This window comes from Thermobia domestica, chromosome 16 (assembly GCF_964235325.1).
Source record: "Thermobia domestica chromosome 16, izTheDome1.hap1.1, whole genome shotgun sequence".
NCBI classification, from domain to species: Eukaryota; Metazoa; Arthropoda; class Insecta; order Zygentoma; family Lepismatidae; genus Thermobia; species Thermobia domestica.
The window spans coordinates 110,794,316-110,809,399 of NC_137469.1; the positions used below are offsets into that span (position 1 = coordinate 110,794,316).

At 35.2% G+C, this 15,084-nt stretch overlaps 1 protein-coding gene across 4 annotated transcripts in view; it reads left to right on the top strand.

Moving 5' to 3' along the window:
* Positions 1 to 15,084, top strand: part of Paip1 (Poly(A) binding protein interacting protein 1) — a 44,864-nt gene that overhangs the window by 15,647 nt on the left and 14,133 nt on the right. For all 4 annotated transcript variants that reach the window (XM_081742972.1, XM_081742971.1, XM_081742968.1 and 1 more), the window contains 2 exons: positions 12,068 to 12,177; positions 13,635 to 13,857. In XM_081742972.1, coding sequence (XP_081599098.1) covers positions 12,068 to 12,177; positions 13,635 to 13,857 — 333 coding nt within the window. The remainder of the gene's footprint in view (positions 1 to 12,067; positions 12,178 to 13,634; positions 13,858 to 15,084) is intronic.

Below are 15,084 nucleotides of genomic sequence, written 5' to 3' on the forward strand. Positions count from 1 at the left end.
GTATTCTCCCCATCTTTTTATTATCTCCTCTTCCTTAACCAATATCTTCCCCTCTTTATCATATATTCTTTTAATTATTGGTTCTTTTTAAAGAAATAATAAACACTTTTGACCAGAGTATATACACTTGTTTATTAAAAACTAAATTACAGTGTAACGGTTTCGACAACTTAACGTTGTGTTCATCAGACACTAACTGAAAGAGATATCTTAGAGCGTACTATAACTATCTACGCTCTAAGATATCTCTTTCAGTTAGTATCTGATGAACACAACGTTAAGTTGTCGAAACCGTTACACTGTAATTTAGTTTTTAATAAACAAGTGTTTATACTCTGGTCAGAAGTGTTAATTATTTCTTGAGTGAGTTCCAGAGTCGTGATGGATGGTGTTGCATGGTTCTTTTTGTTCTTTTCTCATAGATTTTAGTGTGCCATAGATTAACTTTACGTGTCCTTGATAATTTTCCTGTAACCTTTTCCTGAAATCGTCCCAAGCTTCCTTTTTACTAGATCCTTAACCTTTTTTCTCTGTTCTTTGTATCTTTCATAGTCGTTATCCGTACTCGTTGATAGATAGTTTTTCCATCTCTTCTTCTTCTCTTTGACTTCCTTTTGAATTTCTTTATTTCACCATGCTGTTCTTTTGATTTGCGATCCCCCAATTTTGGATATCCCGCATATCTGCTCTGCCTTTTTTATGATTGTTGTTTATCCAAAGTTCTTCTAAGTCCTCTATTTCTTCTTCTTGTAGTAATCTTTCGAACACTTCTTCTGTTTCTTGTGTCTATGCTCTTCTAGGGCTTTCTTCTGACAATTTCTTCTGTTATTTTCTGTTCTGTGTTCAAGTTATTTTCTCTAACTTTCCTTTTTCTAGTGGCTGGTTTTCTTGTGTCTTCTCTAGTAACTATTAATTCTATTGCTAAAAGATAATGATCGCTCCCTATTTCTAGTCCTCTCATAACTATTACATTCTTGATTTCTTTCCAGTTATTTTTAGGTACTAATATGTAATCTATTATAGACTTCTCGTTCTTTGATGGTTCTTCTCTTGTATACAAATGAATAATTTTGTGTTTAAATTTTGTATTTGTTATTACGAGATTGTTTTCAACGCAAAATTCGAGGATTCTTGTTCCGTTGTCGTTTTGTATTGTTTCCCCATATTGCCCTAGTAGCCCATTATAGTTCCTGTAGTTTATTCCAACTTCCATTTAAATCTCGAATTACTATTGTTGATATGTTGCTGTTGTCTATTGTTTGTTGTAATGCGTCCCAAAATACTTCTTTCGTTCTACTGAGGCATCTTCACTTGGTCCTACCCTATAACTTATTTTTTGTCGTCTATCTTCTTTCTCATCTAAAATGATTGTAACTGCCATTATATTTTCGTTCACAAACTCCCAATCTTATATTCTCTTTATAATGTTCTGTTGTACTATACAACCTACTCCTCTCCTTGCCCTTTCGAATTTTGATACTCCTGAATAAAATAAAGTGTACCTATTCCCTATGTTTTCTGTACCTTGTCCTTTCTTTTTGGTTTCGGTTATTCCTATAATTTTCACGTTTAGCTCCTTTGCTTCTGCTGTTAATTCTTGTTCTTTTCTTGTTAATCCTCGGACATTCCAGGTTCCAATTCTCATATATCGTAATCCTCGCCTTGTTGTCATCAGATCATCCCAACCGGCTCTCTGTTTCCCTGTTCTTTTGATGGTTAACGATTTCGGACATACGAGTTAGCAGCCCGTAGTATCCTATCGTGATGAAGATGTTGCCTTCTTTAGATGCTCACGCTCACCTTAGTCTGGCTGTTGGTCTGCCGACTTCTTGTTTTACAGGGAATTAATGCCTAACCCTCCTCCTTTCTCATCCGGGCTTGGGACCGACAATGGCGGAGTTCGAATTGAACACATTAACATATTTTTCGCGCTTGCACGGGACTCTGCGGGTTGCTAGTTTTAAATATTACTTTGTGAAGCTTTAAAAAAATCCAAAATTGTGCCGCCCCCTAAATTCTGCCGCCCTGTGCTCGAGCACAGAATGGCACTTACCTAAATACGGGCCTGCACATAATATATCAATCAGTAGTACAGTAGTTAATCTAAATATATCGCAGTGTCGTGGGCTTTCAGTAAAGTGTGTCGTCAGATAAAAGAACGTTGGGAATCACTGGCTTAGAACACCGTACAAGAGCAATCCTCTTAAGCAATGACTCTCAACTTGTGAGTCGCGACACTCTAGGAGGGCATGGAAAGATTGTCGGAGGGTCGCGTATACTGGTAAGAAGCATCGTATTGAAAATAAGAAATAAAGATGATTTATTAACAAATCACTAAATATTACATGAAATGTCAAAATGCCACTGAAACAGTACTACCTAAAGATAGAGAAGACATATGGAATAAACACTAAAATTAATGCACTTGTAGAACACTTGAAATTACAAAAAATAATATTATACATATAAGAACTAATGTGCAATTTGACATTCCTTTGTTTAGAAATGATTTGAGGGGATAATCTCAAGTCTAGAAGAAAAAAAGGGGGTCGTAGTGTTCAAAAGTGTGAGAACCACTGCTCTTAAGTATAGCCCGTTTCCCACCATACAACCTCCTCCAAGAGAACTGGATTATAGAACTACGCCACTGGTTTCGTCTACACAAGTATGTGGAGGACATCGTGTATACACCATTAATTCTAAAACGTCATGAAATTGGAACTTGAACGTTGGAATGGTTAGCTTGATATTTTTCAGTTCGATAGTAAAGAATCATTCTTGGAGGCTATAATCTAAAATATTTTAGTTAAGAAAGAAAAGAAAGAAAGAAAAAAAAAAAAAAAACTTTTAGATATTTATTATAATATAAAGTCTAAAATTTATAAGTAGACTACAGTAAGCTATTTATGTTGTTCCAGTGCTTTGATGCTTTGTAGGAGGATACAAATGTGCTGCATTAATAATGTTACTTAACCCTTTTATTAATTATGTTTCGTATATAATTAAATTTGTAATGAAGAAGAATTATTAATACGATAGGATGCACATCTATTACCAGTAAACATTATCAGGTTGTCTGAAAAGTATTGAGCCTTTGAAGGTCAAACTTAAGAATATTGCTGTTTGAAAATAACATCATGAAACTATATATGCTTCATTTTGTTCGATGATCTATTATTCCGGCAACATCACAGTTCCGTCGCTAAAAAACTTCTGTGGTTTCTGGTCCAAAAAATTGCGAAACGTGGTTTCACAGGCCTTTTTTGAAACTAACGTAGCACCTATTCAAGGAGCTCTGCAGAGACCAAAACAAACAATAGTCTGACGATGCCAGGTTCGGACTATACGATGGATACATTAAAATATCCCAGCCAGATTCTCTCAATTTCTGACAGGTCGTTAGGATGTGTGGAATCTGGTGTTGTCAGCGTAGTATAAGATACTCTTTCTGTTGTCTAGTTCTGGCCGTGTTCTTTGAATTGCTAGATGCACTTGTACGAATTGTTGACAGTACATGGCCGAATCTACCCTTTTGCCCGGCCGTAGAAGATCGTGATGCACGATACCAGTACAATCCTATCAAACACACAGCATAACTCCCATCAACGTCAGTATGGGTTTTGCTACAGACTGTGGAGCTGCTGCTCGCTTCGGCCACAATAATTTTCGCACATTTTGTTGTAGGTTATCCACTTTCCGTCACTCGTAATCAACTGTTTCAGAAATGACTCGAGTTCGTTATGTTGCAGTAGATAATTCGCCGATAGAAATTCGATAAAATAAATATTTTGGCATTCAAATTGCGATTTTTTTTTTTTTTTCAGCTTTCTTCAAATGATTTTACGTTGTTTAGTGATGAATATTTAGGGCATTGCGATGTCATGATTGCTTACATACCGGTTTTGCACGATTTTTTCCAGAATACATCCGCTTTTGCTGTGACTGGTCGCGCATTGCGAGGAGCATATTGGATTTCGAAATTTCCAGGACGAAAGCGGCCGTACCATCTTTTGGCTGTTACTTTTGATAACGTACATTGCCTATAAACAGCACAAGTTTTCTCACGGCCTAGCGCAGCATTTGCGTCTTAATCTTAATCAAACTATAAAATGTAGCACATTTTGCGAAATTCACTCAACTTTATACTGTAATACCTTCCGTCTGAGTATATGAATTCCAACACCTTTTGCATATCTACAAGCTCCAACTGTCAGTTGTCAATTGAGGTTAGATCTGACTCGCTGCGACTCATAGCCTGAGATTTGGGACAGAAACGCCATCTCATACACTATTTAGATGACCTGATTTAAAAATTCTTTCACCTTAAAACATTCAAGAGCACAAAATCTGCAAACTGTTTTGAGCCACTTCTCACCTCCTCGTCAGCGCATCTAAAGAAAACTTGTTACCACGTAAAAAGACCTGTATTAAATTCTCTAATTGGTCATTCTGTAGAATGAATATGATGGAGTAACTTTGTAGTTCGATAGTAGTAGGTTTCATTCTTTTCCAAATTTATGGGTAAGTACGTTCATACCAAGGAATTTTCGTTATTCATAAATCACCACGTTTTCTTCAGATCTTCTGAGGAAGAGGTGAGAAGTGACTCGAAACCATTCGTAAGCTTTATGCTTTTGAATGCTTGAACGTGTGAGAATTTTTATTTAGTGTTGTAATGAAGCACTTTTACTTTTCTGAAATAAATAAATAAATAAAATAAAAAGTGCACGCACTTTTAAACTTAACGATTTCTGATATTAATATTCTAGTTCAAGTGATTATTGTGAAATTATTTTGAATCATGTTGTGCCGAAAGAGTGTTTCATGGTAATCATTTTTATTGTTTCAAAATTTATTTTTTTACAGACATATTTCTAGCACCACTTGTACATTGTGTTTTCAAGAATTTGAATGCCATTTGTTGCATGGTTTTTGCAATACTTTACTTTATGTAAATCCTAAAAAGTAAATATAGTTGGGACATAATATGCCCCAATTGTATTGAATTTGGGTTGAAGCAATTAAAATGTTCTCAGTTCTTGAGTTAAACAATTTTGCTACGCTTTGTAGTTAAAAACAGTTGAAAATGGAGGAAACAACACTCTTGAAGTTGTTCAAAAGATGAGCTCCTTCGTGGCTAAGCGGTTAGCATACGCGCCTTTGGCGTGGGAGACCCGGGTTCGATTCCGGCGGGAGCTCGTGGCTCGGATTCCGCTTTAATTAGTAGGTTCCGTCTCGTGTAGCCTCGCTGCTGGGAGGGACGTTAAACTTATCAGCTCAAAAACTTCTACAAAAGATTTCAAAATGAAATTAAATGTTTGTTTTACGTCCCACAGTTATGCCGGCTAGGCTAAAGGAGATGGTGATGATGAGAAATGAATAAAATGGTGGAATGAAGAAAGTGGGAGGAAACGGGATACCCCAAGAAAACTCACACATATGGTGTTCGTCCACCACGAAGTTCACTTGGCGCGAACTGCGATCAAACCAAGGGTCCCACACACCAGAAGTGAACGGTGTACCACTGAGCCACCGCGACCCAGAAAATTTCAAGTACATTGTTCCTACTGATTAGGGAAAACTCCAGGGAAACTCGGGGAAAAGACTGAAAATCAGGGAAATTTTATAAAATTTAATTTTTCTAACATTAATTGTACACCAGTTTCAGCTTAGCCAACCATGAATGATAATAGTATGGAATGTTGCTCAGATTTTTATGCGTGGTAAGTGGATGTACGTATGAGCAATTGATTATTATTTGTCTCTATAGAATAAATGTTCTCAGATATAAATATTCACCGTTATTTACTCCTTATTTATATGTCAACATCATCCTACACCTGTCACGAGTCAGGGAATTTCCCACCAAAGATCAGGGGAATAGATTTCTCCAGATCAGTAAGAACCCTGAAGTATCCTAATAGTTTTCGTACTATTGACAGTCGTATTTAAATGAAAAGCGGACAGATGGAGAAACCAACAGTTTTTTTTTTTTTTTAATTTTATAATACAAGTAACTGAAGTGACTGTTCTTTTCCCCGTAACGCAAAATATTGAAAGGAAAATAAAAATAAATACAGGGTTATTATAAATGATGGACCGATTTTTAAAAATTCGTAGTAATTAAAGTACAAATCAAAATGAACAATCTTTATACCAATGGAAAGAGGAAGGTTGAAAGTTTCGGTGGGCAGTGATGGTTCCCGAAGCGGGCGGTAGAGTTTGAAAGAGACTCACCAAAGATAAACGTGTTCTGTGCCGTATCCCGTACAAAGGTTCATGGACCATTTTTCTTTGCGGAAAGAACTGTAACTGGAACAATGTACCTGGACATGTTGAAACAATGGCTTTTCCCTCAAGTTATGGAAGATTCAAAGGACTTCATTTTCCAATAGAACGGAGCTCCGCTCCATTGGCACCTTCCTGTATGAGATTTCTGAATGCATCCCTTCCTCAGCGCTGGATAGGTCTTAGGAGAAATCACACTCCCTGGCTCTACACTTCTGGCCACCGATATCTCCTGATCTCACCCCATGTGACTACTTCTTATGGGCTTATGTTTAAGGAAGCTGTTTACGTCCCACCTCTACCAATAACTCGGGACAATTTGCGAAACCGTATCGCAGCTGCCGTGTACTCAGTAACAGTAACTTGCTCGTGTGTGGGACGAGTTCAGCTACCGCATAGATGTTTGCCGTGCAGCAGACGGTGGACATATTGAACATTGCAACATATTAATGTATTGCAAAAGAACTTGGAAACTTCCACTTTCCATTTGTATAAAGATTGTTCATTTTGGATTTGTACTTTAATAAATACACATCTTTAAAAATGGGTCCATCATTTATAATAACCCTGTATTTAGTTCAACGTTCCGCGGGTATGCTCTTTAGGTTAAAGGAGACGGATGATTGATAAAATATAAATGATTATAGAAGAATTGTTGGGATGAAATTGAGGAAGGAAACGTGAAAATGACGAGAAGTCCCACGGAAACAGTATTGTCTATCACAAACCCGAATGAGCTTGGATCAAACCAGGGACTTCTCGCACCAGATTTGATGCTGTATCTTTCCGGAAGAAAATATTAAAGAAAGACATTTGAAACATATACAGACCTCTGACTCCTCTATCGGAAAATTATGTAACGTGCGTTCAAATTCAAGGGCCTTCCCCGTTAAATTCTCGGTTTAATCCAACAATTCCATATTGAATTTGCTCCCTTCTCGTTCTGGTAGATTTTTCCTAAATTCAAATAAGTGAATGAAATATGCAAATGCTGTTTATGACGAGTTCACCTACACCAAATTTGATAGCTTTATATTCATTGGTTCAGAAGAAATATAATAAAATTTTAATTACCCCAACTTTTTTGTTCCTAGTCCTCGTGGATGGAATTTCCAAAATAAGTCCTTTGGGAGTCAAATTCTCGTATCATGTGTATTAGAAACCCCATATACCGCGATTGTCTAGCCGTTGAGAAAAAATATATAATAGTAATTAAATTTACGCATTCCCTCATTCACCCATTCTAAAATTTGTGTAAATAAATGTTACATTCTAATTATGTGATAGCATGACTCAGAAAAAGCTTGTAGTGGTTAAACTTTTCCCCTCCTCTCCCGTCCCTTCAGATCATGAAACGAGAAATCTGTATTCTGTATATTGTAAGATTCTCGTATAGAAAAATTCCATATTCTAATATACCTTCTTTTGTATAGTCCGGTTGCTAGGGGGCGTCTCTGTGCAGCACAACACCTTTGATTCGATTCGCCGTGGGAGAATGTTTAACGCAATAAGTGTAAATTCTCTTGCGTCTTCCCATCCCTTTGAGCCATGCAAGTAAAAGAAATCTCCGTATTCTGTTTACTAAAAACTTCTCATATACCGTGACGAAAATATAATTGAACTTAGCGATTAATTCAAAAAATAAAAGATCTGTGTTTCATGCAGTTGATCTCAAACCTCAGATTTCATTTCTTCATACCAATATTTTAGAAGAAACATGTAATGCTAATTAAATATCCCCATCACTTGTGATAATAAGTAAATATCCTGTCACTCTTCATTTCCTTTGGAGTGAAATTTCCCAGATATGTGCAAATGGATATGTTTACATTTTGTATAAAGCTTCCATGTGCAGTCCGCAGCAAAAAACCTGCAACATGAGCATGTAAGTTTATTGTGGAACTACGAAGTCTTTTGCTTCAAAATAAGTGTGCAGGGGAGGACGCCGAGATTTCTCCTGGCGTGATTCGTGCCACTTAGACGTTATGTTGATTCCTTGGGCTGTTAGGCATAGTTTCACAATAAACTTGCCCAATAAATCATGGTGCAGGTTTTTTTTGCTGCAGACTGTATCAAATACCGTAATCTTATGTTTACTGATCAACTGCTGAGATGAATCATATAATATAAAAAGAAGAAAGTACTCACCATTCGAATTTTAATATAATTTGTACTGTGCTTCGGACTACTTCGGCTCTCACCCAAAGGAAATATAAAAGTAAAGGCAAGTGAAAGAAAGAGATAAACATACGAGACGCGTTTTGTAAGTAAGTACCGATATTTTTTTTTAATGAATAGAATTTCTTATATTTAATATTCGGTTTAATTAATCATTTCAACATACTCTGATGTTTCCTTCAGTAATCCATAACCTAGTTACACACCAAACTCATTAAAAGCATATTCTACATGCTGGACTATTCTAGGGGAGTTAATGAGACGTAAGTCATCGAAAACAAATTTACACAGAAATTCCGGAGAAACTGTAGATAATGATTTAGAAGAAGAGCTTTCGATTAATGGATTTCTGTTAGTAAAGTGAACTTTTGGTCCTCATAATAATCTTCTAAAAAGTACTTGTTAATATTAAAGTGCCACTTTACAATTAATCTGGATTAGGAGACATAAGTTGCAGGCGATTTTTCATGAAAAAAGTAACTTTAATGCAGAGTTTCTCTACCTCGAGTTTTTGTGGAATTTCTGTGTAAATTGTTTCCCATGATTTAGGTCCCATTGATCACTCTAGAATAGTCCAACATATGGAAGATTCTTTGAATAAATTTGGTGTATAAGTAGGTTGTGGATTACTGACAGGGTTTGCCCAAGTGGGCCCAGCCCGAAAAAACCCACCGGGTTTTTTCGGGTTGGACCCACCTGAAAAAACCCATCTTAAAACCCACCTGGGTTTTTGACTTTTTTGTTAGTGTATTATTGGTACAACTAAGGTGATCACATTGAAAGTTATTTTTATCACATTTTAAACTTTCTTTGGGCGAATTATATGCTTTCATGTTAAGATAGACAACAATATTCAACATAAGACCTTTATAAAGCTCCAAATGCACTGAATGAATGAATAAATAAATAAAACTCTCACCTTAGTTTGAGATAATTGTAGAACAAATTAATGTGTGGATTATGCTTATAGCCTATTTGAAGTAAAGTAAACGATTGTATATTTTAGAAAATACTTTCCATGAATAGTATGTTATCCCTCATACGTTGACGGGTTTAAGGTCATAGGTGCCGGTACTAACAGTAAATATGTAAATACATTAGTAAAACTATTAGTATTGTTTCTTACCTTTGATGGTAACAAAAGTATTCAGTAAAATTTTGTTTTCCAACAACAAGAGTTAAGTTCAGTGATTTGTTGCTAGCCTTCAAATAAGCATTCTGTAGAATCAACACTAGCAATAACGTAAAAATTCTTGTCAAAATTAAGAAGCTTAATGCTCGGAGCTCCGAAGACTACGTATCGCTTACTATTTTAAGTGCTGCATTCAAACTTCAGTATTAATGGAAGTTTCGATGTATAGTAAAGCAAGCTGCATTTTCAGGGAAAACTCGTCGTGGAAAAAGTGTTCGCGAAATTCCCGCAATTGAACCCACAAAGCATCGAAAGTGAATACTTCAACAATAAAACTATTTATTTTACGCTGGTGGATGTTTCATTTCATTTTAGACATTTTGAAACATTTACTTTATAAAATATGAATTATAGGCCTATCTTTGTTAATTGTTTTAAATTAATTTTCGGAAAAGAACGGTCTTGCAACAAGTGCTCGGGTAATTCCCGTAATTGAATGCACAAAGCATCGAAAGTGAACTTCAACAATAAGACCATTTATTTTACGTTGAAAAATATTTAAGACTTTTTGATGAACTATGTCTTTGTTTTAAATTAATATAGCTATTTGGTATTCATATTTGGCGAACACTGATTCGATCTACATTTGTTCGTTTGTCTGCCTTTACCACACAGTGTTCAACTTTCGGTCTTTTAAATTTTCAGGATACAAACCAGAGGCACTATAAATTTTCTGTTTAGATTTTGGCATCATACCAACGTAAAATTACAAAATGGCGCGCTTTAAAAAAAAAAAAAAAAAAAAATAGCTGTTATCCACTGGCAAAAATCCCGGGGGGATGATGGGGACATATCTCTTACAATCTTGGAACTGTCCCCCCTCAATAATCCGATTGGAAATGTGTCTTTTAGGAAGAAATGTGATGATTTGTGTCCAACTGTCACAAAGGAAAGTGAGATGAAATTGATACCTCCCAGAATAAGCCTCAAATCTGACCGCCTCCCAATGTTGAAGACAACTCTGCTCCCCTACCCATGTTGTCCCTGAGTCCCACAGAGGGGACATAAAATATGACGATATTATTATTACTTTACAACTTTAAAATCAGACTGGCAACACTGAAAACTGTTTACAGGGAATGATCATATTTGGATCATCCCTTGTAAACAGTTTTCAATGTTGCCAGTCGGATTTTAAAGTTATAAAGCAATAATAATGTCGTCATATTTTATGTCCCCTGTGGAGGACGCCGGGACCGACATGGGTAATCCTCCCCAGCATTGTTTTTCTCCTTCATAAATATTTTGTACATCGCATATATATATATATATATATACCGTCTTACCCGTCCCCCCAATGTTGAAGATAAATTTGCGCCGCTGCTGATATCCACGCTACAAAGCGCAATTTTAGGTCTTTCAAGTTGAAATTTTCAAAGTAGAAGCACGAGAGACTAAATTAGCTGTATATATTTTGGCGGCATAAAATTTCAAAATGGCGGCCATTTTTCAAAATAGCGGGTATGCATGCTACAAGGTGCAATTTTCGGACTTCTTAGGTTGATATTTTGAGGGTAGAAGCACAAGACCTTCTAAAGTTGCTGTATAGATTTTTTCGGAGATCCAATATAAAATTTCAAAATGGCGGCAATTTTTTCAAAACAGCAGTGAATAGAAAGTTGTTGCAAGTTGTGACAATGATACTCATAAAATGTAAATCATATTTTAACATTTTTACCCCAAAGAGATTGAAATATTTCGAAAAAACCCAATTAAACCCGAAAAAACCCAATAAAACCCGAAAATACCCGAAAAAACCCACATGGGCCCAGGTGGGTTGGGTTTTTTCAAAAATACCCGGGTTTTTTCAAACCCTGATTACTGAAGAAGATACCAGTGTATATTGAAATGATTGAATAATAATTTGTTGAACAGTAAATATTGAATAATAATTTGTTGAACAGTATACTAAAGTAAGAAATTCTATCCATTTATGACAGTTTTATTTTCTCAAGCAAGAATTCTCCACTTACGAAAAAAAAAAAAAAAAAAAAAAAAAAAATTCGTGTCTTTATGTTCAATCATTGAAAAGATAGAAGTAATAATATAAAAATGTTTCGTGTAGTAATAGTATTTTCACACACTTTGATCCACCTTTTATGTTAGTGGTCAGTTCCCTTGAGCCAAAACGTAGATATAACAACCATTCTGGCATTCGTATAGGTTTCAGTTGAATTTGATCTGGAGTTTTTGAGCGATTTCCAGCTAAAGTAGGTACACACCTACTCATTAGTAACTAAAAAGGCAAAATAAGTATTGTATTAATACTTGTCTTTTTAAAGTATTTCTTCTGCACACTTTATCGGAAGAAAGAAAAAAAAAAAGTATTAGTTTGTATGTGATACCTCCTTGAATATATATTGTATTAATTTTTGTGTAAATTGACTTATGCTAAATTGCTTTTTCCAGTCCGTTGTAGAATCAAACTTCCGATATAATGGGGCAAGATTGTGTAGCTACCTATCATACCAAGGAATACAAGTTGATGGAACAAATTTCAGAACACTTCTCTTGCACAGGTAAGTTCTGTGTATTAATGCTATAATCCTGTTTAGAGAACGATCTATCACTTCATTTATTTTTTAATTTAATTTAATTTCTTTACTTGGTATTTATACAGTCTTGTAAAATTATATATATAAAAATGAAAGTCACTATGTGTGAGACTTCGTTCCTCTTGAACCACGCGATCAATCTCGATCAAATTTTCAACATAGATGAAGTTCGGACCTAGGATGGTTTTTATCATTTCACTTTGACGGTGCAACGTAGTGGAGGGGGAAAGATATTTAAAAATGATCGAAAATGACCAATATTAGTGTCAATCCGTATTTCGGGATCGCTGAAATGAACAGTGCACTTTCGATGCCGTTTAAATCCGAATTCAGTCCCGCAGCTTGTGGAAGGGAAAAGGGGGAGATATATAAAAAGTGATCGAAAATGACCGATATTAGTGTCAAATCCATAATATTCGGGGTCGCTGAGACGAACAGTGACACTTCCGATACTGTCGGTGAGCAACTTTTAAAGTCTTTTCACAGATGCAGGTCATTTCCGTTTAAAAAAAAAAAAAAAATCACATGGGGTAATTTACTCGTGAGATTGAATTCTTTATGTACGATTTCGTCATAAATGATTCTGAAGAGTTTGTTCATATTTCATAAATTTCATTGGTTACTGATTCAGTTTTTTCTTTAATAACTTATAATATGGTATAGCTCATTTGTCCTGAAAAAATCTACAGGGTTGTAGTTTGCTCGGATTTTTTTTTTTTTTTTTTTACAATTTGCAAAAAAAAAAAAATATTCATGTGATTTTATTTATATTTCATTAATACAATATGGGGCAAATAATTTTTTATGAAAAAACCCACAAGGGATAATTTACTCCTGGAAGTGAGTTTTATGTCCACAGTTTCCTCAAGTATGACTCTAGCGATTTTGTTCATATTTTATAAGCAAATATTTCGTCAATAAATGCAGGGTTTCGAATCAACGGTGTGGGAGGATGAGGGGAATCCCCACCACTCGTCAGTATGTTTCACATCAGTGAAAAAAGAAAAAATACATTGGAGAAGCTTCCCCCTTTTCGTAAAAAAGCTTGATTTGAACCCTGAATAAACCTAATATATCATTAAGTCGTTTGTCATAAAATAAATCTATAAGGGTGTTTACTTTTGGAGTGCGTATCTGTTAGTAAAATACCGGACAGTTGGCAATCCTGCAGATAACACGTCTTTTGTGAATGTGAATTCGTTTCGAATTTTTGCTCTGAGTGTAACAAATGATTATCAGTTCGTGATGTACACACTCATTTGATTACTTAACGGGATTCTAAGCAAATAATACCTAACAATAAGCAAATCATTACCTGACAATTTATGCGACCGCTCCGAGAATTAAATGACCAAATGCATATCGGTATAGGATCATTGTCTCAGTAGACCTAGTATTATATGTTACATTTTTTCTCGTAGGTGCAATGACGAGCACAGACGACGAGAAGAACTCATCCTGTCCACTCCCCAACGATTTCATGGATTCGTTCTTTTCCAAGCTGAATTATACCTTCAATTGGAACCAGTGAAAGGGTCTGGAGAACGATTAGAGGTACTGGGCAATGCCCTTATCGAGCTTATCCAACTCCTCCTAAGCCATTCAAATTCAGATAATTTGAAATGCGCTTGTCAAGTGTTGAAGGTAAGTTCAATGAAGTAAAATAAAGTTCTCAATTTTATGCAAATTCTGTATTGAAGATGGTACTGCTTACCTTATATTGCATAAATTTTATTTATCCTTGACTATCACTCCAGTTGATTATTCTTCAACCTTCAACTGGTTAGTTTTTAAATGTAGACAACACAAACTTGCTGCATGAACATATCAGGGACGCCAAAGATAATAATCCAGCTTATCAAATTTATCTAAAGATCTAAGTGACTGTAAGCCTCTATTAAAGGCGTAAAGGTCGTACATAAGATATCATGCATGGTAGAAAGATCTGAACACGAATCTTACTGCATCAGAAAGGTCCAAAATTAAAATTAGACAATTTAGATATTCAACGGGATTGTATAAAAATAAACTGGGCTACAAAACATTGGTAAAATTTTCTTTAGATGTAATTTGGCACCGAAATTTCCATTGAAATAATTTAGTTGTAATATGTACAGAAGAATCCATACAAATCGTGGTATGGCAACATTAGAAGCTAATGTTAAACAAGATGGCGGTGACTTTATTGTTTAGAGCGTATTACATACATTTCCTTAGAAGTTTAAGTTTACATTAAGCGCACAGCAAATTGAAATAGTTTTGATGCATACGTTGTTGCTCAAGAAGTAGAAGATATACAAATGATGTAATAAATAAATTATAGACCTAGCTCTGTAATCCAGAACGAATTTTCATTTCATTCATAAATAATATCGATTCGTTCTGTGACCTTCCTCAGCATCAGTTATGATTGTAGTACTTGATTTTTAAATAATCATTGTTGAAAGCTACCCTGGAAAATTACAGGAATGCAGGATCATCAAAATAAAACAGTTTTGGTATATTATTTGTTACTCCCCCAATTCTTCATTTTTGAAATGTTTTTCTTCTTATTGTAGGAAATTTGTATAGGGAAATATCACCGCTATTGTTTTCTTGTAATCCTCCTATCGAAATGATGAAAAAACTTGATCATTCCTTTTAATGAATTCCTGTAAATGTTGTTTCTTAAAAACCAATAAGTTTTGCACTGATTTTTTTTTTTTTAAACACGTAAAGCCCTTGCTTTACGTTACAAACTGAACTTTTAGTAGAAATAACAATTAAAATTAAATTATTTAGTATGTACACACTTAACTAGATATTTCTGCTTCATCGTACTGACATCGAGTAACGCCATAATATTCTGTTTGGGTTGTTACTTGGGCAACG